General features: G+C 43.3%; 1 protein-coding gene across 1 annotated transcript in view; it reads left to right on the forward strand.

Moving 5' to 3' along the window:
* Nucleotides 1-375: 375 nt before the first annotated feature.
* Nucleotides 376-21,532, forward strand: part of MEP1B (meprin A subunit beta) — an 85,049-nt gene continuing 63,892 nt past the window's right edge. Inside the window, exons 1-4 of the mRNA XM_077270411.1 lie at nucleotides 376-508; nucleotides 20,375-20,393; nucleotides 20,503-20,553; nucleotides 20,638-20,678. Coding sequence (XP_077126526.1) covers nucleotides 431-508; nucleotides 20,375-20,393; nucleotides 20,503-20,553; nucleotides 20,638-20,678 — 189 coding nt within the window. The 5' untranslated portion in view covers nucleotides 376-430. The remainder of the gene's footprint in view (nucleotides 509-20,374; nucleotides 20,394-20,502; nucleotides 20,554-20,637; nucleotides 20,679-21,532) is intronic.

A 21,532-nucleotide genomic window follows, 5' to 3' on the forward strand; every position in this document is an offset into this window, starting at 1 on the left:
ACTATAATGAGGTCCACTTGATGTTCATCATCCAGTGTTTTTGGCCATCTGCTATAGAGGTTCTGAACAGAAGCCCCAACACAGATGTGAACAGAGCCTTAACCTGTGATATCTCTATGTCTACCCCCTGACTTGTGAATCCTTTTGATGGATGCAAAATCTCACATTACACTCCATTACCCTACATTATGTTCATACTGCAAACCAAAACAATTTTCATTTATTGCCCCTAAAATTAGGTTTACTAACAGAGTTTTGATAACTAGCAGTACAGATTACCCGTATAGGAAGTATATTGCATGTTGAGGTCCAAGGATCTTCAACATTTGATAAACTGTAACTGCTAAGTCAGATGCTAGGACAAAGTACAAGATTATAAAAAGTCATATAAAAGGAAAAGCTTAACCAGTATTATAGTCCTTGTAAGATAATGATACGAAAGAGCTCTACAATGGACCTTATTACTGTCCCTCTTGTTCTGCTTCTACTACAATCAGTCGTTGGAAAGGTGAGTCCATTAAGTATTTTTAATGATTTCTCATCTAAGTAAACATGGGGTGATGTTGTTTTTGGTTTTATGAATGTTTCACTATTCCATACTATTGATAAACCCGTTCAGCTATCATCATCTGTATTTAAAGGAGAGTATCATTCTCTACCAGTTTTCTATAATGCAGAGTTGTGATGAGGCAACATATATTAATTGTATGTGCTCGGTAAAAAAAAAATACAACTCCGTTTAGAATGACAATTGTAGTGTTTTACTTGTCTTTTAAAGCTTGTTTCATGCACAGCTTTCTAGTGGAACGATATTTTTCTTTATCTTTTTGAGGTCTAGATTACAATTTAACATCTCTAGTAAAAATATAACAAATAACAAGGATTTTAGTTTGTGGTATTGTACGGGTTCATCTAGCGTCTTTTAAAAACGCAATCTGGTCTGTGCATTTTTTCAACCTTTTTAATCATCTCTATAGAACTTTAGAAAGCATATATATATAATGTGATACTAAAAGAAATGCATATTACAGATATAAAAATACTGACATTTAAAAATGTTTTTATATACAGTTTAAAGCTTCATAAAAGACCACTGTGAAAGAACTTATCTAATAATGTTCCTGTAGAATAGATTTAATAAACTACAAATTGACACTAGTGACTTTTTCATTACTACACTTTGAGGGTAAGAAAAAAACTTAGTTGGGGACACTTTAAAAAAATATTTACTTTTGGGGGATTTTTTTTTAAGGTAACTGCTCTGGATTAGAGAAGAAACCAAAGGAGCACTTATGCAAAATATATATTAACTTCAGTGCAAAAATTCCAGCTATTAGGTGCAAGACACAATCATCTGGCAGATTCACCATTTAGTCAGAAGAGTCTGGACAGTAGATTGTCAGAATCAGTGGTGTAACTAGAGTCTGATGGGCCCCAATGCAAAATTTGAACCTGGTCCCCCACTCTCACCCTCCAAAGGTTGGACAGATGTATGGGCCCTTGTAGCATTCTAAATCATATACAGACATATGTACTAATGTCTCCCATCCTGGTATATATGTCCCCAATCCTTGACCCATTCCTGATATGTACCGTATGTCCTTAATCTTGGGCCTCTTCCTGGTATATATGTTCCCCCATCCTGATATAAATGAATCCCATACTGGCATGTATGTCCCCAATCATTGTATATATGTCCCCCATCCTGATATAAATTAATCCCATTCTGGCATACAGTTGTGATCAAAAGTTTACATACCCCGGCAGGATTTTTGTTTTCTTGGCCTTTTTTCAGAGTATATGAAAGATAACACCATAACTTTTTCTCCACTCATGGTTAGTGGTTGGGTGAAGCCATTTATTGTCAAACTACGGTGTTTTCTCTTTTTAAATCATAATGACAATCCAAAACATCCAAATGACCCTGATCAAAAGTTCACATACCCTGGTGATTTTGGCCTGATAACATGCACAGAAGTTGACACAAATGGGTTTGAACGGCTTCTAAAGGTAACATCCTCACCTATGACATGTTTGCTTGTAATCAGTGTGTGTGCATAAAAGCTGAGTAAGTTTCTGGGATCCAGACAGACTCTTGCATCTTTCATCCAGCCACTGATGTTTCTGGATTGTGAGTCATGGGGAAAGCAAATGAATTGTCATCGGATCTATGGGAAAATAATAATAATAATAATAATAATAATAATAATTTTATTTATATAGCGCCAACATATTCCGCAGCGCTTTACAACTTATAGAGGGGACTTATACAGACAACAGACATTACAGCATAACAGAAATCACAGTTCAAAACAGATACCAGGAGGAATGAGGGCCCTGCTGCTCGCAAGCTTACAATCTATGAGGAAAAGGGGAGACACAAGAGGTGGATGGTAACAATTGCTTTAGTTATTTGGACCAGCCATAGTGTAAGGCTCGGGTGTTCATGTAAAGCTGGAAAAGGTAACCGAACTGTATAAAACAGGAAAGGGATACAAAAAGATATCCAAGGAATTGATAATGCCAGTCAGCAGCATTTGAACTGTGATTAACAAATGGTAAATCAGGAGCCCTGTAAAAACAAAACCGCGGTCAGGTGGACCAACAAAAATGTTGTCAATACGGAGGCACTTGAAGAAAAATGGGCTGCATGGTCGAGTCGCCAGAAGAAAGTCATTACTGCACAAATGTCACAAAGTATTCCACCTACAATATGCAAAACAGCACCGAAACAAGCCTCAAAACTTCTGGAACAAGGTAATTTGGAGTGATGAGACTAAAATTGAACTTTTTGGCCACAACCATAAACATTAGTTTTGCTGATGTTTTGGGGATGTGTGAGCTACAAAGGCAGAGGAAACTTGGTTACAGTTGAAGAAAAGATGAATGCAGCACGTTATGAGCAAGTACTGAAGTCAAATTTGCAATCATCAGCCTGGAAGCTGTGCATAGGACGTACTTGGAGGTTCCAACATGACAACGATCCAAAACACAAGGCCAAGTCAACCTATCATTGGCTTCAGTAGAACAAAGTGAAGGTCCTGAAGTGGCCATCACAGTCTCCTGACCTCAATATCATTGAGCCACTCTGGGGAGATCTCAAATTCCCAGTACATGCTAGACAGCCCAGGATTTCTCATTAATATTCCCTCCATGCTTTCTGTCTCGTTTAAGTGTGCCCTCCAGAATTCACACTCAGAGTGTGATAACTCTCCTACATCCATGATTTTTTTATTTCCAATTCCCTTAACTTTCTGGCTGTTACTGAAAACTGAATTCAGCAGTCAGACACCACCGCCACTGCTGCTCTTTCGTATGGTGGCCTTCAGTTTTCACATACCCCTAGACCTGAAAGCAGACAAGGTGGAGGTGTTAGTTTGCACCTATCAACCAAATGTACTTTTCAGGTTATACCCCAGTACCCTCATTTATCATCTCTTCTTTTGAGGTCCACACTGTCAGACTCTACAGGTCTTTCTCCTTGAGAGTGGCGGTTGTGTATCACCCTTCGTGCCACTCCCTTCCGTTCTTGGATCACTTTGCCACAGGGCTTCCACATTTTGTATCCCATGACATCCCAATTCTCTCTCCACATCTGCCAATCATCTTTTATCTCTAACCTCCTTTTTCAACCTTTCATAGCTTACTAACTCTCCTACACATGGAGACGGAAATACGCAGGATCTGATGTTCTACTGACTCTGCTCAGTGCATGAAATTACTAACTCCCATTTCCCACTCTCTGACCACAACATTCTTTCATTCTCTGTCAGTAGCTGTCACCACACTCTGGACACCACCACTTTCCACACTTTTAGAAATATACGTGTTATTAACATGCAGAAACTTATAAAGAATTTGCAGTCATCATTCACCCCAATCTCCTCCCTCATGTTCTGACTCTACACTGAAACGTTATAATGATACATTGCAGAGTGCCCTGGATGAAGCTGCACCTCCTACACATAGAACAACTCAGCACAGATGGCAACAACCCTAACACATGCTGTAAATACGTTTCCTTTAGCGGTGTTCATGGTGCGCCAAACGTCTGTGGAGAAAATCCAATTTGGCCTAAGATTTCATCCATTATAAAATTATGCTTAAAACAAATAACTCTGCCCTTCACCTCTCCAAACAAACCTCTTTCAACACCCTCATTATCACACTATCGAACAATCCTAAACGTCTCAAGGACACTTTTCATTCCCTTCTCAAACCAAAAGTACAGAACCCGACCATCAACCTCAGTGTTGACCGTCTGGACAATAATTAAAAAAAAATTGACCATATCCGACAGAGATCCCAATACCTTATCCCAATCCCTTAATGTCTTGCACAGTCCTCCACCCCCCACTGCATCTATCGTACTGTCTTTCAACTAGTCAGGGAAAAAGAATGGATCAGACTCCTTGCATCTTCTCGCCCTATTACTTGCAATAGACCCTATTCCCTCATATCTCCTCCAGTCCATTTCCCCGGCTGTTACCACTCACCTAGCTAAAATATTCAACCTCTCTCTCTCATCTGGTATCTCTCCCCTCTTCATTTAAACACCAGCATACATCCATTACTTAAAAAACATACCTCGACTCAAACTGTGCTGCCAATTATAGATCTGTCTGTAATCTTCCCTTCATCTCCAAACTCCTTGAATGCTTGGTCCACTCCCATCTAATCCACTATCTCCTAGATAACTCTCTTCTTGACCCTCTAAAATCCAGTTTAAACTCTTTACACTCTACTGAAACTGCCCTCACTAAAGTCTCTAATGATCTACTAACAACTAAATCTAATGGTCAATACTCCATACTGATTCCCCTTGATCTCTCTGCAGGATTTGACACTATGGATCACCAGCTCTTCCTTACTATTTTATGCTCTATCGGCTTCAAGGATACCGTTCTCTCCTGGTTCTCCTCCTATCTCTCTGACCGCTCCTTCACTGTATCTTTTGCTGGCTTCTCTCCTCTTCCTCTTAATGTCGGGGCTCCTCAAGGATCAGTCCTAGGCCCTCTCCTATTCTCCTTTTATACTGCCCCTACTAGACAAATATTCAGGCTTGATTTTCAGTACCATTTCTATGCCAAGGATACCCAATTATACACCTCTACTCCTGACATCACGCCTGCATTATTACAAAACATCAGTGATTGTCTTTCCGCTGTCTGCAACATTATGTCCTGCCTTTATCTGAAATTGAATCTGCGAAAAACTGACCTCCTTGTGTTTCCTCCCTCCACTAACCTACCTATGCCATCTTTGTGTGTGGTTTTACCATTACTCCACAGCAACATGCCCGCTGTCCTGGTGTCATACTTGATTCATATCTTTCCTTCACTCCACACATCCGATCACTCACTTGCTCATGTCATCTACACCTCAAAAACCTTTCTAGAATTTGACTTTTTCTTACCTTTGACTCTGCAAAAACACTAACTGTTGCTCTTATTAATTCTAGTCTGGACTATTGCAACTCTCTAATAATCGGTCTCCCTCTTACTAAACTCTCCCCTCTCCAATCCGTCCTGAATGCAGCAGCCAGAATCATATTCCTCGCCAACCGCTCCACCAATGCCTCTACCCAGTGTCAGTCGTTCCACTGGTTGCCCATCCAATATAAAGTTCAGTATAAACTCATCACTCTCTCACACAAAGCCCTCCATGCTTCAGCACCACCCTACATCTCCTTGTCTCAGTGTACCACCCTTCCTGTGCTCTCTGTTCTGCTAATGAAGTAAGTTTAACATCCTCAATAATCCGAACCTCCCATTCCCATCTCCAAGACTTCTTGCGAGCTGCGCCAATTCTTTAGAATGCATTACCTAGAACACTTTGATTAATCCCCAATTCCCACAGTTTTATATGTGCCCTAAAAACACATTTCTTTAGACTGGCCTTTCACCTCAACGTACTTATCTAACTATCCCGGTTTTGCCCTCCTAAAACTTTCTTCAACACCAAGACCCTCATATCATCTGTTCAACACTACATGCACTTAATATCCCTCTTTGCCAGACACATACTGGGTTGTGAGCGTTTCATGCAGCATTATGTGCACACGCTATATATTATATTGATGGTTGGACCGTACATTACAAGCAATTGTTACCATCCACCTTTCTTGTCTCCCCTATTTCCTCATAGATTGTAAGCTTATGAGCAAAGCCCTCACTCCTCTTGGAATCTGTTGATTTATGTGATTATTGTTATTCTGTTATGTATTTCATTGTTTATACAAGTCCCCTCTAAAATGTAAAGTGCTGCGGAATATGTTGGTGCTATAGAAATAAAATTATTATTATTATAATTGTTATTTGAATACTCGAGTAACAAAATGCTTTGGTTAATGATGACAGAGGTATTTGCTGGGTTACCACAGTAAGCTGGCACAGAGGCAGCTAGCCCCAGGAGAAAGAAGCAATGCCTGGTCCTGGAGCCAAGACAGATGATAGATAGCGCATTTTGTGGATACTCATATTTTCTTTATCTTACATTAAAATTAGTTGGATTATTTGAAACATTTAAGGCCCCTTTCACACATCAGTTTTTTGCCATCAGTTGCAATCCATCGAATTTTGAAAAAAAAAACGGATCCTGTGACTGATGCCGTTGGATCCTTTTTTTTCTCATAGACTTGTATTAGATTGCGTTGGATGGCCTCACGTTTCATCCGTTGTTCGCCGGATCCATTGAAAATTGTTTGTCCGGCGGCCGGAGGCAATGGACAAAGTAACGTTTTTTTGTGTACGTTGAAAAAACGGACAGCAACGGATCCCTCACCGTCCGTCGTTTGCTAGAATGGAAGCCTATGGTGCCAGATCCGTCAAATGATGGAATCAGGCAACGGATTCCATTTTTTTTAACTGAGCATGCCCCCATCCAATTAGCCAGATCCGCTAGTTGGATCCATCCAAAAAACGGATCCGTCGCATCAGTTTTTCACAATCTGCGATGGATCTGTCGAGCCAACGGATTGTGACTGGTGGCAAAAAACTGATGTGTGAAAGGGGTCAAACTCTGACAAAGTAAAATAAATCCTGTGAGGGGCAATTACTTTTCGCAGCACTGTAAATAGTATTCAAAATATAACTTATATTAGAAACCCAAATTCTAGAATACTACTACTTTTTAAAAGACCACCTGTCTGTGAGCACTATCATCTAAGGTTCTTAATTCTATTATATTCTACTAGATGGAGGCCCGATGCTATAGCTTCGGGAGGGCGGTAATGTCACGATTGGGGCAGGTATGCGGCGCTGTTGTTACCTAATGGCATCCTGCGATAATCTAATGACTTTTGCATCAGGGGACTCATGTGCTTGACGCCTACACTTATATGCATGGTTTTTGTCCCAGCGATGCTGTTGCTCTTCAAGAGTCTCATTTACCCTGTGTTGTCTTTGACGTTGTGCCTTTGCTGCTTTCCTTTCATTGTCATTAGCGTACTTTTAATGAGGAGCCATGATGGCATTGTTATTTGCTTTTTAAAGGAGTTTTCCCACGAACAAAAGTTAATTTTAAAAATTGTCTGTGTCTGACCGTGTACCGAACATATCACAGCTCCTGGGCAGGGGAGGAAGCAAAAGACAATACTGACATTACAGCAGGAGATCGCAGAGGATACATTTTGTGAGGTAAAATATTTTTTAAAAACAGGGAAATATTTTACCTCACCAAATGAATCCTCTGTGATCCCCAGATGTACTGTCATTATTATCTTTTGCTTCCTCCCCTGCCCAGGATATGTGGTATGCTCCATACATGGTCAGTCACAGACAATTTTTAAATGAACTTTCATTTGTGGGAAAACCCCTTTAATGTGACCGGCTTCCTCTGCCTGTAGACACCTCGCGCATCTGCCGTTGGGATCAGGCGAATGATTCACTGCACCTGCATGTAATTCGTGCAGGCGCAGTAAACCAGACCACCGCCATCTTTGTGCAGACAGATAGTGGCGGTCACATTAAAACTGAGCATGCGCTCCTCCTGTACAAAGATGGCGGCAGTCAGTGAATCATTCGGCTGATCCCGGTGGTGGCATGTTCGCGACGATGTATTGCTGGTGGTACCGCACAAGAGAGTGTTTGAGTGTGTGAGTTGCAACGGTGTTCCGCTGGTGGTACTGCACAATAGGTTGGTACCAGCAGCAGTTTCCATATTGAGACGCCCATCACTTGGGAATCCCAATATGGCAGTCGGTGAACTTCCTCCGCTTGGAATTCTGGGATATGGTGACATCTGGACAGAACAGGAAATGAAAACATTACAAGGCAATTATATAAATAGATGTGTATTGATCATCTTCTTAACTTTTTCTAATGACTGTGTTATTAATTTCTATATATAGTCCTGACAAAATTTCAGGCACCTGTCACGGTTCCACCCCTCAGAGTTTCTGGGATGCAGTTACTGAGAGCTGGGCCGTCCAATCAGGTATTGGGGTGTGCTGAAGCTGTCAGTACTTTGATTGACAGCTTGGCCATCCAATCTGGAACAGGGGCATACTAAACTGTCAGTGTGTTGAATGACAGCTTGACTATCCAATCTGAGACTGGGAAGTGTCACTTGTCTCCAAGGTTCATTATTCAAGGTGATGGCCATGCTACTTAACTGAGCAGCTTCTCCCAGACTTTTGCCAAACGTATATTCAGCTTGTGAGGATTGTGCTCCTGTACCTTGAGCTCTATATGCTTGATCTGTTGTTGCCTGACCTTGGACTTCATTCTGACCATCCGTCTGTTTAACGCCTTCTGCTCTGAACCGTTATCCTCTTGGTATTCTGACCTCGGAACGTTACCTAAGTACACTTTTGTCTCTTCCTTCTGTTTATGACTTACCCTCCTGGCTTCTGACTTTGGACTCCTTGACCATTCTGACTCATGGCTTGGCCGTGAGAAGTGACTAGTGTCGCACACCTCAGTGGAACATGGTGAACCCTAAGGTAAGCCAACAGGTTCTTTTAGGCCCTCAGTAGATGTCAGGTTCAGGCATGGATATACAGTATCATTGGTGCTAGATGTGCAGCCATACAGAGGTCCAAGAGGGAAGGCGGGCTACTTCCACAGTAGGTAGAATTGTGCATTATCATGAACTATTGAGCTTCAAAGGTCCATATATTGTTCTAGCATAGGGGTCTCTCATGTCCCTGTCCCCTCCTGCTCTGCTTATCATTGTACTATATCTTATGCTTACTGTGAAAACAGACAAAACGTTTATTTTTGCTTTTCTTTATTCTTGTTTTGATTACTATAACAGCCGCCAGCCGCCAACATTGGGGCTCAGTGCCCTCATCTCTGTACAAATCTACCCATGGTCTACATCAGAGGTGTCAAACTGCATTCCTCGAGGGCCGCCAACAGGTCATGTTTTCAGGATTTCCTTGTATTGCACAGGTGATAAATTAATCACCTGCACAGAATGATTCCAGCACCTTGTGGAATGCTAAGAAAATCCTGAAAACATGACCTGTTGGCGGCCCTCGAGGAATGCAGTTTGACACCTCTGGTCTACATTATACCAATGATTGAAGACAGAGGCGTAGCTAGGGTTTTGGTCCAGGGGGGGGCGAAGCTTCTGAGTGGGCCCCTAACCAGGTAACCTTCATTACAATTCAGTGATGCGCCCTAATAGTGGAGGAGAACCTCAGCAGATGACCGCGCTGTTACTGAAGATAATCTCTATATAAAGACCAACACTGATATTACCGCCATATGGTCAGTGGTAGATACCAGTCCTACAGAACATATAACAGATCACTGCACAGTTACAGATAATGAATTACCGCTGACGTTCTTTCTGATGGAATCGTTCATTTTTCCCGTCTTTTCCATCTGGCCCAGACCGACATGACAACTTCTTCCAGCTACAACTCATCTGCAGAGAATACAACAAAGACACGTTTCACTTCTCACATTCCAGTCCCATCACCATCTATTCCCAACCTGCACAACCTCCTCATCCTGCTGATACCCCAATACTGAGCCGCTGCTGCCGTATGTGTCCCTATTACTGCCCCTGATACCCCAATACTGAGCCGCTGCTGCCGTATGTGTCCCTATTACTTGCACCTGATACCCTAATACTGAGCCACTGCTGCTGTATGTGTCCCTACTACTGCACCTGATACCCCAATACTGAGCCACTGCTGCCATATGTGTCCCTATTACTGCCCCTGATACCCCAATACTGAGCCACTGCTGCCGTATGTGACCCTATTACTGCACCTGATACCCCAATACTGAGCCGCTCCTGCCGTATGTGTCCCTATTACTGCACCTGATACCCGAATACTGAGCCACTGCTGCCGTACGTGTCCCTATTACTGCACCTGATACCCCAATACTGAGCCTCTGCCGTATGTGTCCCTATTACTGCACCTGATACCCGAATACTGAGCCACTGCTGCCGTACGTGTCCCTATTACTGACCCTGATACCCCAATACTGAGCCGCTGCTGCCGTATGTGTCCCTATTACTGCACCTGCTGTGTGGTTCTCTGTGCCCTCTAAATTCTAAAGCACCCCTCTATAATATAGTAATGCCAGGTGCAAGTGCCCTAGAAAACAGTGCCCACATTTTGTCCCCTAGAAAGTAATAATACCCTCTGTGTGTGACCCTTTGATAGTCACAGTAACCTGAGTTCCCCTGTAAGAATAAGTGCCCACTTTACATTTAATAAAGTCCCGAGTCTCCCCCACTGTACAGTTCCCCTATACACAGTATGATGCCCCCTCACTGTATATACTGACCTGTTAATATCCCCCAAACTGGCTCCCACACTGTATGATGGCCCCGTCGCTGTAATCTCCACACTGAATGATGGCCCTCTAGATAGCCTCCATATAGCATAATACACCAGATAGTCCTCAATATGGTATAATACATTCCCCATAGGCCTCCATATAGTATCATGCACTCCCCATAGGCAGACCCTATAGTGTAATGCCCTTCACATAGGAAGACTATATAGTATAATGCAGCTCCCATAGGCAGCCTCTATAAGGAAGGCTGTAAATGTGTCCCCAATCCCCTCCGCGAGGCATAAAAATGATCTCTCATTATACTCACCAATGGCTCTCACCAAGGCATAGCTGGTCTTGACTTAAGATCGCCATCCTCCATTACTGCTTCATCTGGATGACACATCCTACGTCATCCACACAGTGTCACCCATCGCGCTCCTGTGCAGGCACACTTCTCTCTAGGCTGCTGAAAGCAGAGCCAAGTGCTGTAGTGCATGTGCGCTGGGAAAGGCCAAAGGGCGCTGATTACCTGGAAATAAAGCTGGCGCATGCGCACTACAATACTGTGCTCTGACTTCAGCAGGGCAAAGAGAAGTCCACCTGCACAGGAGTGCGATAGAGGACACTGAATGCATGATGTAGGACGCATCTTCCACACGAAGAGGGACAGCGATCACAGGAAGAGGGTCGGCGCCGGATCAAGACTGTGACGCCCGGACTGCGCCATCCGTGATTATAATAAAAGCTCTTTTTTGTGCCTTGCATAGAGGATTGGGGACATAGAGAGCATTCTAGAACACTGTGTGAGGGTGTACAGATGCTGGCCGGACCTTATATGGTGACAGGCTCCCACATGTAAAAGTCGTCCTGCAAGATTCCAGCCACTCGCAAACTTAAGAAAATAATCATTCTCCTTCTCATAAGCTAATCAGCAGTAAATAAATTATGTGCAAGACACTTATCGATCACATGTCAGTGTTCAGTGTCTGTCCAGATTGCAGGATAAACAAGACATACAAGTTTAAAGGGAACCTGTCACCCCGTTTTTTAAAGATGAGATAAAAATAGCGTTAAATAGGGGCAGAGCTGGGCTTTACATTAGTGTCTTTTTTGTGCCTTTATTCCCCAGCTATGCTGCCGAAATACCTTTGTAAAGTCGCCATTTTGGGCTGTCACTCACGCTGGTCTGGTCAAATGGGCGTGGTGACATCGCTGTTTCTTCCCCCAGATCTTGCTTATCTGTCCGTTGGTGGCGTAGTGGTGTGCGCATGTCCAGCTGTCGCATCCACTGCGCAGGTGAAGGAAAAGAGCGCGATCTGCGCTATTCCCCTGGTGATCGGTGGGGGCGGCCATCTTCCTCTGGCCGCACATGCGCAGATGGAGTGCTCGGCTTCCCGGGGCTTCAGGAAAATGGCCGCCGCGATCTCCATCTGCGCACGCGCGGCATCCCGCGGCCATTTTCCTGAAGCCCCGTGCAGCAGAGCGCTCCATCTGCGCACGTGCAGCCTCAGGAAGATGGCCGCCCCCACCGGTCACCAGGGGAACAGCGCAGATCGCGCTCTTTTCCTTCACCTTCGCAGTGGATGCGGCAGCTGGACATGCGCACACCACTACGCCACCAACGGACAGATAAGCAAGATCTGGGGGAAGAAACAGCGATGTCACCACACCCATATGACCAGACCAGCGTGAGTGACAGCCCAAAACGGCGACTTTACAAAGGTATTTCAGCAGCATAAGTGGGTAATAAAGGCACAAAAAAGACACTAATGTAAAGCACAGCTCTGCCCCTATTTAACGCTATTTTTATCTCATCTTTAAAAAACGGGGTGACAGGTTCCCTTTAAGAACCTTCATTGCTTTATATACTGTGCCTGTATGTATGTATTCATGGCAACAGATCAGACATATCAAATAGCAAATGACATGTGCCAAGATCCTCCTCATGCTGTGTGGAGAGTGTCCTCTGGTCCTGGGGGCTGCTCCTCAGGCTCCTCCCAGTCAGATGCTGCAGACATCATGTGTAGGCAGTGAGCTCAGGTCAGTCAGAGGCAGAGTCCCCCTGCGCCCCCGGCTGCTGCTGCTGCTGGAGCTGATCACTTCTCTGCAGCACAGGAGCTTTGAGCAGAGCGCGCTCAGCCGGGATTGGGTGAGTGGCCTCCCTTCCCCCTCTCCTCCACAGACTGCAGAAGAGCGATCACATGACTCACTCCCTGCACTCTGATTGGAGGCCTTCTCTTCTCTCTGCTGACTCCCTGTGAGTGTTTGTACCGTGCATGTTACTTTAGCTACATACACAGTACAAACGCAGGGGAAATTAAAGATAAACATTGCCCGGAGGCAGGGGCCCCTAACGCCGGCCCTGACAGTAGCGTAGCTCTGGGTGGGCCCCCTCAGAGCACAGGGCCCGGGGCGACCGCCCCCTCTGCCCCCCTGGTAGCTACGCTACTGATTGAAGACCAATAACCTACTTAATCCATGCCTCCCACTCAAGTCTTCAAGGCTCTTCTTGTGCCGCATCAATTCTAAAGAATGCAGCTACATGGATAATCAGATTTCATTCCCAATATCTACAGTTTTGCCCTATAAGCAAATGATTAGCCAGGCCTATTACACTGATTCAAATTACTCCTGTCCTTTCATCAACATTATTCTTTGGAACCTGAACCCTTCAATCAACATTATCTGTCCATGCTCCTTGCACCTAATACACTGTACAGTGGGGAAAATAAGTATTGGATACACTGCCAATTTTGCAAGTTTTCCCACCTACAAAGAATAGAGAGGTCTGTAATTGTTAAAGGGAACCTGACACCCCCCCCCCCAGTCGTTTCAAACTAAAAGAGCCACCTTGTGCAGCAGTAATGCTGCATTCTGACAAGGTGGCTCTTTTAGTTCTGGGTGCTGTAACTAGAGAAATAATCCGTTTTATAATTTGTCAGAAATACCTTGTCTTCAGTCAAGGAGGCAGGTGTTTCCCCCTGCTTCAGACGCCACACAGACGTCACTCAAATCTTCTTGGCGGCGCCGGGCGCCGCCTCCTCGGCGCTGTTTTGAAAATAGCCGGCGCCTGCGCTCTTTTTTCCTGCCTGGTGCAGGCGCAGTGAGCGCTGCTGCCCGTTTGTCCTCATATGCAGTCTAGCTGACTGCGCCTGTGCGGCCGCCCTGCCTGTGAATCCCCGCCCCGCAGTGACTTATGATTTATTCACATTGCGGGGCTGGGATTCACAAGCAGGGCGGCCGCACAGGCGCAGTCACCAAGACTGCATATGAGGAAAGACGGGCAGCGCTCACTGCGCCTGCACCAGGCAGGAAAAAAGAGCGCAGGCGCCGGCTATTTTCAAAACAGCGCTGAGGAGGCGGCGCCCGGCGGCGCCAAGAAGATTTGAGTGACGTCTGTGTGGCGTCTGAAGCAGGGGGGAAACGCCTGCCTCCTTGACTGAAGACAAGGTATTTCTGACAAATTATAAAACGGATTATTTCTTTAATTACAGCACCCAGAACTAAAAGAGCCACCTTGTCAGAATGCAGCATTACTGCTGCACAAGGTGGCTCTTTTAGTTTGAAACGACTGGGGGGGGGGGGGGTGACAGGTTCCCTTTAACGTAAGTGCATTTAACTGTGAGAGACAGACTCTAAAAATAAAAACAGAAAATCACATTGTATGATTTTTAAATAATTACACTACATTTTATTTCATTAAAAAAGTATTCTATTACCTTCCAACCAACAAGAATTCTTGCTCTTACAGACATCTTTGGTTTTTATTTTAGGAAGCCCTCCTACTCTGCACTCATTACCTGTAATAATTGCACCTATTTGAACTCGTTACCTGTGAAAAAAGACACCTGTCCACCCACTCAATCATTTAAACTTCAACCTCTCCAACATGGCCAAGACCAAAGAGCTGCCTAAGGACACCAGGGACAAAATTGTAGACCTGAACAAGGCTTGGTGAGAAGACAACAACTGTTGGCGCAAGTATTTAGAAAATAGAAGAAATACAAGATGAATTCAATCTCCCTTGATCTGAGGCTCGATGTATGATCTTGCCTCAAGGGGTAAGGGTGATTCTGAGAAAGTTAAAGAATCAGCCCAGAACTACATGGAAGGACCTAGGCAATGACCTGATGAGAGCTGGGACCACAGTCTCAAACATTACCATTAGTAACACACTACGCTGTCATGGATTAAAATCCTGCAGGACATGTCCAGGCCCATTTGAAGTTTACCAATGACTATTTGGATAATTGAGGGGAAGCATGGGAGAAGGTCATGTGGTCAGATGAGACCTTTTTGGTATCAACTCCAAATAACCCCAAGAACACCATCCCAACCAAGAAGCATGGTGAAGGAAACATCATAGTTTAGCGGTGCTTTTCTGCAAAGGAGAGAGGACGACTACAATGTATTGAAGGGAGGTTGGGGTCATATATGGCAAGATTTTGGCCAACCAACTCCTTCTCTCAGTGAGAGCATTAAAGATGGGTCGTGACTGGGTCTTCCAGCATGACAATGACCCAAAACACACAGCCAGGGCAACTAAGGAATGGCTCCTTAAGAAGCATTTCAAGGTCTTTGAGTGGGCTAGCCAGTCTCCAGACCTGAACCCAATAGAAAATCTTTGGAGTGAGGGTAAAAGTCAATATTGCCCAGTGACAGTCCCAAAACCTTAAAGACCTGGAGAAGATCTGTATGGAGGAGTGGGCCAAAATCCCTGCTGTAGTGTGTGCAAACTTGGTGAAGAACTACAGGAAACCTTTGACCTCTGTAATTGCAAACAAGGATTTCTATACCAAATATTAAGTTCTGTTTTTCTATTGTATCAAAAACTTATTTCATGCAATAAAACTCAAATTAATTATGTAAAAATCATACAATGTGATTTTCTGGATTTTTTTTAGATTCTGTCTTTTACACTTGAAGTGTACCTGCAATAAAAATTACAGATCTCTCCATTCTTTGTAACTGGGAATACTTGCAAAATCTGCAGTGTATCAAATACTTACGGTGGATACGAAAAGTATTCAGACCCCTTTAAATTTTTCACTCTCTGTTTCATTGCAGCCATTTGGTCAATTCAAAAAAGTTCATTTTTTACTCATTAATGTACACTCTGCACCCCATCTTGAGTGAAAAAAACAGAAATGTAGAAAATGTTCCATATTTATTAAAAGAGAAAAACTGAAATATCACATGGTTAACTTATAAGTATTCAGACCCTTTGCTCAGACACTCAAATTTAAGTCACATGCTGTCCATTTCCTTATGATCCTCCTTGAGATGGTTCCACTCCTTGATTGGAGGCCAGCTTTGTTTAATTAAACTGATAGGACTTGATTTGGAAAGGCACACACCTGTTTATATAAGACCTCACAGCTCACAGTGCATGTCAGACCAAATGAGAATCATGAGGTCAAAGGAACTGGCCAAGGAGCTCAGAGACAGTATTGTGGCAAGGCACAGAACTGGCCAAGGTTACAACAGAATTTCTGCAGTACTCAAGGTTCCTAAGAATACTGTGGCCTCCATAATGCTTAAATGGAAGAAGTTTGGGACCACCAGAAGTCTTCCTAGACCTGGTCATCCAGCCAAACTGAGCAATCATGGGAGAAGAAGAGCCTTGGTGAGGCAGGTAAAGAAGAACCCCAAGATCACTATGGCTGAGCTCCAGAGATGCAGTAGGGAGATGGGAGAAAGTTCCACAAAGTCAACTATCACTACAGCCCTCCACTAGACGGGTCTTTATGGCAGAGTGGCCCGACAGAAGCATCTCCTCAGTGCAAGACATATGCTAAAAAACACATAAAGGACTCCCAGACTATGAGAAATAAAATTCTCTGGTCTGATGAGACAAAGATAGACCTTTCTGTTGATAATTCTAAGTGGTATCTGTGGAAAAAAACAGGGACTGCTCATCACTTGCACAATACAATCCCAAAAGTGATGTGGTGGCAGCATCATGCTATGGGGATGTTTTTCAGCTGAAGGGACAGGATGACTGGTTGTCATTGAAGGAAACATGAATGCGGCCAAGTACAGAGATATCATGGATGAAAACCTCTTCCAGAGTGCTCTGGACCTCAGACTTGGCCAAAGGTTCACGTTCCAACAAGACAATGATCATAAGCACACAGTTAAAATAACAAAGGAGTGGCTTCAGAACAACTATGTGACCATTCTTGACTGGCCCAGCCAGAGCCCTGACCTAAACCCAATTGAGCATCTCTGGAGACCTGAAAATGGCTGTCCACCAATGTTCACCATGCAACCTGACGGAACTGGAGAGGATCAGGTGTGAAAAACTTGCTTCATCATTCCCAAGAAGACTCATGGCTGTACTAGTTCAAAAGGGTGCTTCTACTCAATACTGAGCAAAGGGTCTAAATACGTATGACCATGTGATATTTCAGTTTTTATTTTTTTAATAAATTTGCAAAAATGTCTACATTTCTGTTTTTTTCAGTCCAGATGGGGTGCAGAGTGTACATTAATGAGAAAAAAATGAACTGTTTTGAATTTACCAAATGGCTTCAATGAAACAAAGAGTGAAAAATGTAAAGGGGTCTGAATATTTTCTGTACCCACTGTATTTTCCATACTGTATATACAGTATTTCACACTTTGCCTGATTCACATGAGTGTATTGGTAAATAACCTTCATATATCCATTCATAAAACAATTGCTACAGAATATTTTTAATTTCCAAATGAATAATATGGAGTAATACTCAAAGTGATCTACTCTATATTCAGTGGGCACCAGTTATTATTGAGCCTACACCTTTTAACCACTTAGATGCTGCTGTAATTTTTTTACAGTGGTATGCAAACAGTTTCATCAGTTAAGCACTCATCATCCCCTCTGGTACACTGTGTGAGAAAATTACGGTATGCTTGTTGAGGTTACCGTGGACCCCTTCACTGCTATCTATGTACTTCTACGAGTACAAAGCAAAATCTTACTTTACTTAAAAAACACAAATATATATTACATATATGAAAACTATAAAAGTGCAGAGTAATACACAAAACTTTAAAACGTAACAAAAATGTTTGCAAACATATTATAACATTATAAAAAAATTACATTTTCCCTATCTGGTGTTTACATTCCAGGCAAATATTCTTCAGTGCTAGTAGTGCCTAAAGTAAGGGTCCCGTCACACTCAGCAACTTTCCAACGATCACGACCAGCGATACGACCTGGCCGTGATCGTTGGAAAGTCCTTGTGTGGTCGCTGGAGAGCTGTCACACAGACAGCTCTCCAGCGACCAACGATGCCGAAGTCCCCGGGTAACCAGGGTAAACATCGGGTTACTAAGCGCAGGGCCGCACTTAGTAACCCGATGTTTACCCTGGTTACCATTGTAAATGTAAAAAAAACAACAACACATACTCACATTCCGGTGCCTGTCACGTCCCCGGCGTCCGCTTCCCTGCACTCCTCCTGCATCCTGTGTAAGCGCGGCCGTAAAGCAGAGCGCTGTGCTCTGATGTACGGCCGGCGCTGACACAGGATGCAGGAGGAGTGCAGGGAAGCGGACGCCGGGGACGTGACAGGCACCGGAATGTAAGTATGTACTGTTTTTTTTTTTTTTTACATTTACAATGGTAACCAGGGTAAACATCGGGTTACTAAGCGCGGCCCTGCGCTTAGTAACCCGATATTTACCCTGGTTACCAGTTTAGACATCGCTGCATCGGCGTCACACACGCCGATGCAGCGATGTCAGCAGGTGATCCAGCGACGAAATAAAGTTTCAAACGATCTGCTACGACGTACGATTCTCAGCGGGGTCCCTGATCGCAGTAGCGTGTCAGACACAGCGAGATCGTAACGATATCGCTGGAACGTCACCGATCGTGCCGTCGTAGCGACCAAAGTGCCACTGTGAGACGGTACCCTAAGACTTGCAAACACTATCTTATTATGAAGATATAATCACAATCTATAGTTCCATTTAATTGGTCAGTGCTATTTAAAGAAAACTTTGTGTAAATCAATAGTAAATCAATAGTGTAACACCCCTTTAGGGCTACCATGGTACACTGGGTGTTATGGGGGGTCTCACCTCTCCAGGGCGCAGTGCCTCCACCCGAATCTTGATTGGAGCTCTCTCTGGGACTGCAGAAGGACTATTATCTTCTGCCAGGGAAGCCCCTGCCACACTCAGTACACACTCACAGGGATCAGGAGTAAAACAGTTTAACAGGTTTATTGCTTTGCAGCATAAATGAGATGGATTTAAAAGAATAACATGCAATACAAGTAACTGTGCTCTGTCAAAGTCATATACACATCACACTCTAATTCTACTTCAACCCTGCAAGTATAACCTAGCAGGGTTTTTTTTGTTTCTTCTGGTTTAACTCAGTCCACACGTTGGGGCCCAGTTGCCGCGGATGTTGGCGCGCAAATTAGAACAGTTGGTGCACTTAGATGAATATTAATGGCAATAGTCTGGGCTGTAGTGTACTCACTGTAAATAGCGCTGGTAGGACCACAAGTCTCAGAAGGGCACTCACTGCGCGTCTCCAACGGTCGGATGGTTCTCTGGACACCAGCTGGGGTCGGCCGGATTCAGTCCTTTATACGGTGGGAGTGCCGGCAGAACTCTCCAAGTTCTTGATGCAACTTGCTCCAGAGGGTAAAACAAAGCCGCGCTCTCTCCAGCAGCGCGGGTATATCCGACGGGACAGCAACCCTGCAGCGTGGTGGAATGCAAATCCACTGTGCTCAGTCTCTCCCAGCAAGATGCCCTGCTCTTTTCTTTCTCTGAATTCTTGCTTTCACTTTCTGCCCAGCTCCTCCCTCCAAGTCCCTCCTCATCCAATCCAGGCTGTGTCATCTGACTGAAACAAGGGTCCCTGGAAATTGTAGTCCAAGGGTCCCTGGGAATTGTAGTCCACTGCAGCTCAGAGGAAAATCTGCTAATGTCTGTAGGTCCCTGTTTAACAGCAGCTGCAAAGCTCTTCCTAGTGTCTGTAAGTCCCAGTATACCAGTAGCTGCCCTGACAGTTCCCAGTGCAGGTGTTACAATAGTATAGCTGAATACACAAAGCAGCTAAAATCCATCTTGATCAAAGCAAGACAAAGTGCCAGCACAGTTATGCATCAAGTTACAGCAGCTATTATACCCTATGGAGAGGGGGAAGACGAGTGAGGAGCAGAGTGAAAAACTAACCAGAGGCAGACAAGGCAGAAAGACAGCGTTGAAACTGGTGAGCGATTTATCTTATCAGAGATCTGGATTCACAGCTACACAGCTCGGTACTGCTGGATAATGTTTCCATTCTGCTGTATCTACTTCTGAACATGTGGTAAACAGAGAAAGAACCAATAAAGCCTTTGTTTCTGTGTGGGTAACATCATAGCAGCTAGTATCCTCCATCTCCTCCCACTAGTTCAGAGAGAACTAAAAATTAGAGAGTGCCTGCAGAGGGAAAACAGGTGAAATATGCAGGATACAAGTAACATAATAGGGTTGGTGGCCAGAAATAATGATTTTCCCCATGTACACACACCTGACAGCCTATTTTGAAAAGTTACTTGAAACAATAGGTTTGTTTGAATTTAACATTTTCTGAATTGCACTTAAATGACGTAATTTATCTTATTTTTCAGCCTCTTCAAGAACACACGGGTGAGTGCCATGTACACAAGGAAGGAATGTCCTTTATGTAACATGGAGGGTAATAACAGGGCAATAACATGAATAACCAAGCAATAATCTACATGTAATCTCCTTTCAGAAGTTGATTTGGATGGCGGAAAAGACAAGGACTTATTTGACATCAACCAAGGTTTGTAAAAAGTCACAAACATTTTATTATATTTTTTGTACAATATTTTTTTTTATTTCTTATGCTCATTTCTTGTTCTTTAAGAATTAGGCCTGAATCTTTTTGAAGGAGACATCAAATTTCTGGTGAGTTAAAATCTTAAGAGTTGATGCAAAAAATTGTACTATTAGTGTTACCTAAATGGGTTGTTTTATCTCTTTCCATTTTATAATGATAAATATAGATATCAAAGAGGAGTGTGCTCTCTCTCCCTGCTCTATGAACCTGAGTAGAGTCATTGTCTCTGGAAGATTCAGCCGTCCCATGTATTACACAGCATATAAAACTAAATAACAGAAATTTCCAGGGATTTATAATCTTAAACTGATAGCTTGTCAATTACAAATGCTAATGTTGTAAAAACGTTCAACATTCATTAAATAAAAGAATATAACGGAAGCCAGATCACAATACAAAGAAACTTTTGTATGAAAAAAAAATCCTTCTCAAAGGTAAAGGAGTAATGGAGCAGTCCAGTTTATAAAAAATATTGTTTATCCACTGAATCACTGTGGGTTCTTTATTGAGGGACCTATTTTTATGTTTTTTCCATGCCATAACACTGCGGTCATGAGGACTTGAATACCCCTTCAAGATCATAGCTAAGACACTCTATTTCTTTAAAGGCACTTAAAGTTAGTTTAACCCCATCATGAACGCAGGTATTTTCATTTTTGCATTTTCTTTTTTCGCTCCCCTTCTACCCAGAGCCATACTTTTTATATTTTTCAGTCAATATGGCCATGTGAGGGCTTGTTTTTTGAGGGACAAGTTGTACTTTTGAATGACACCATTGATTTTAACAAATCATGTACTGGAAAATGGGAGAAAAATTTCAAGTGCGGTGAAATTTTTTAAAAAAAAAGTGCAATTCCACAGTTGTTTTTTTTGACCATGTTCACTAAATTCTGAAACTGACCTGCCATTATGATTCTCCAGG

Source organism: Ranitomeya variabilis, chromosome 6 (genome assembly GCF_051348905.1).
Source record: "Ranitomeya variabilis isolate aRanVar5 chromosome 6, aRanVar5.hap1, whole genome shotgun sequence".
In the NCBI taxonomy this organism is placed as follows: domain Eukaryota; kingdom Metazoa; phylum Chordata; class Amphibia; order Anura; family Dendrobatidae; genus Ranitomeya; species Ranitomeya variabilis.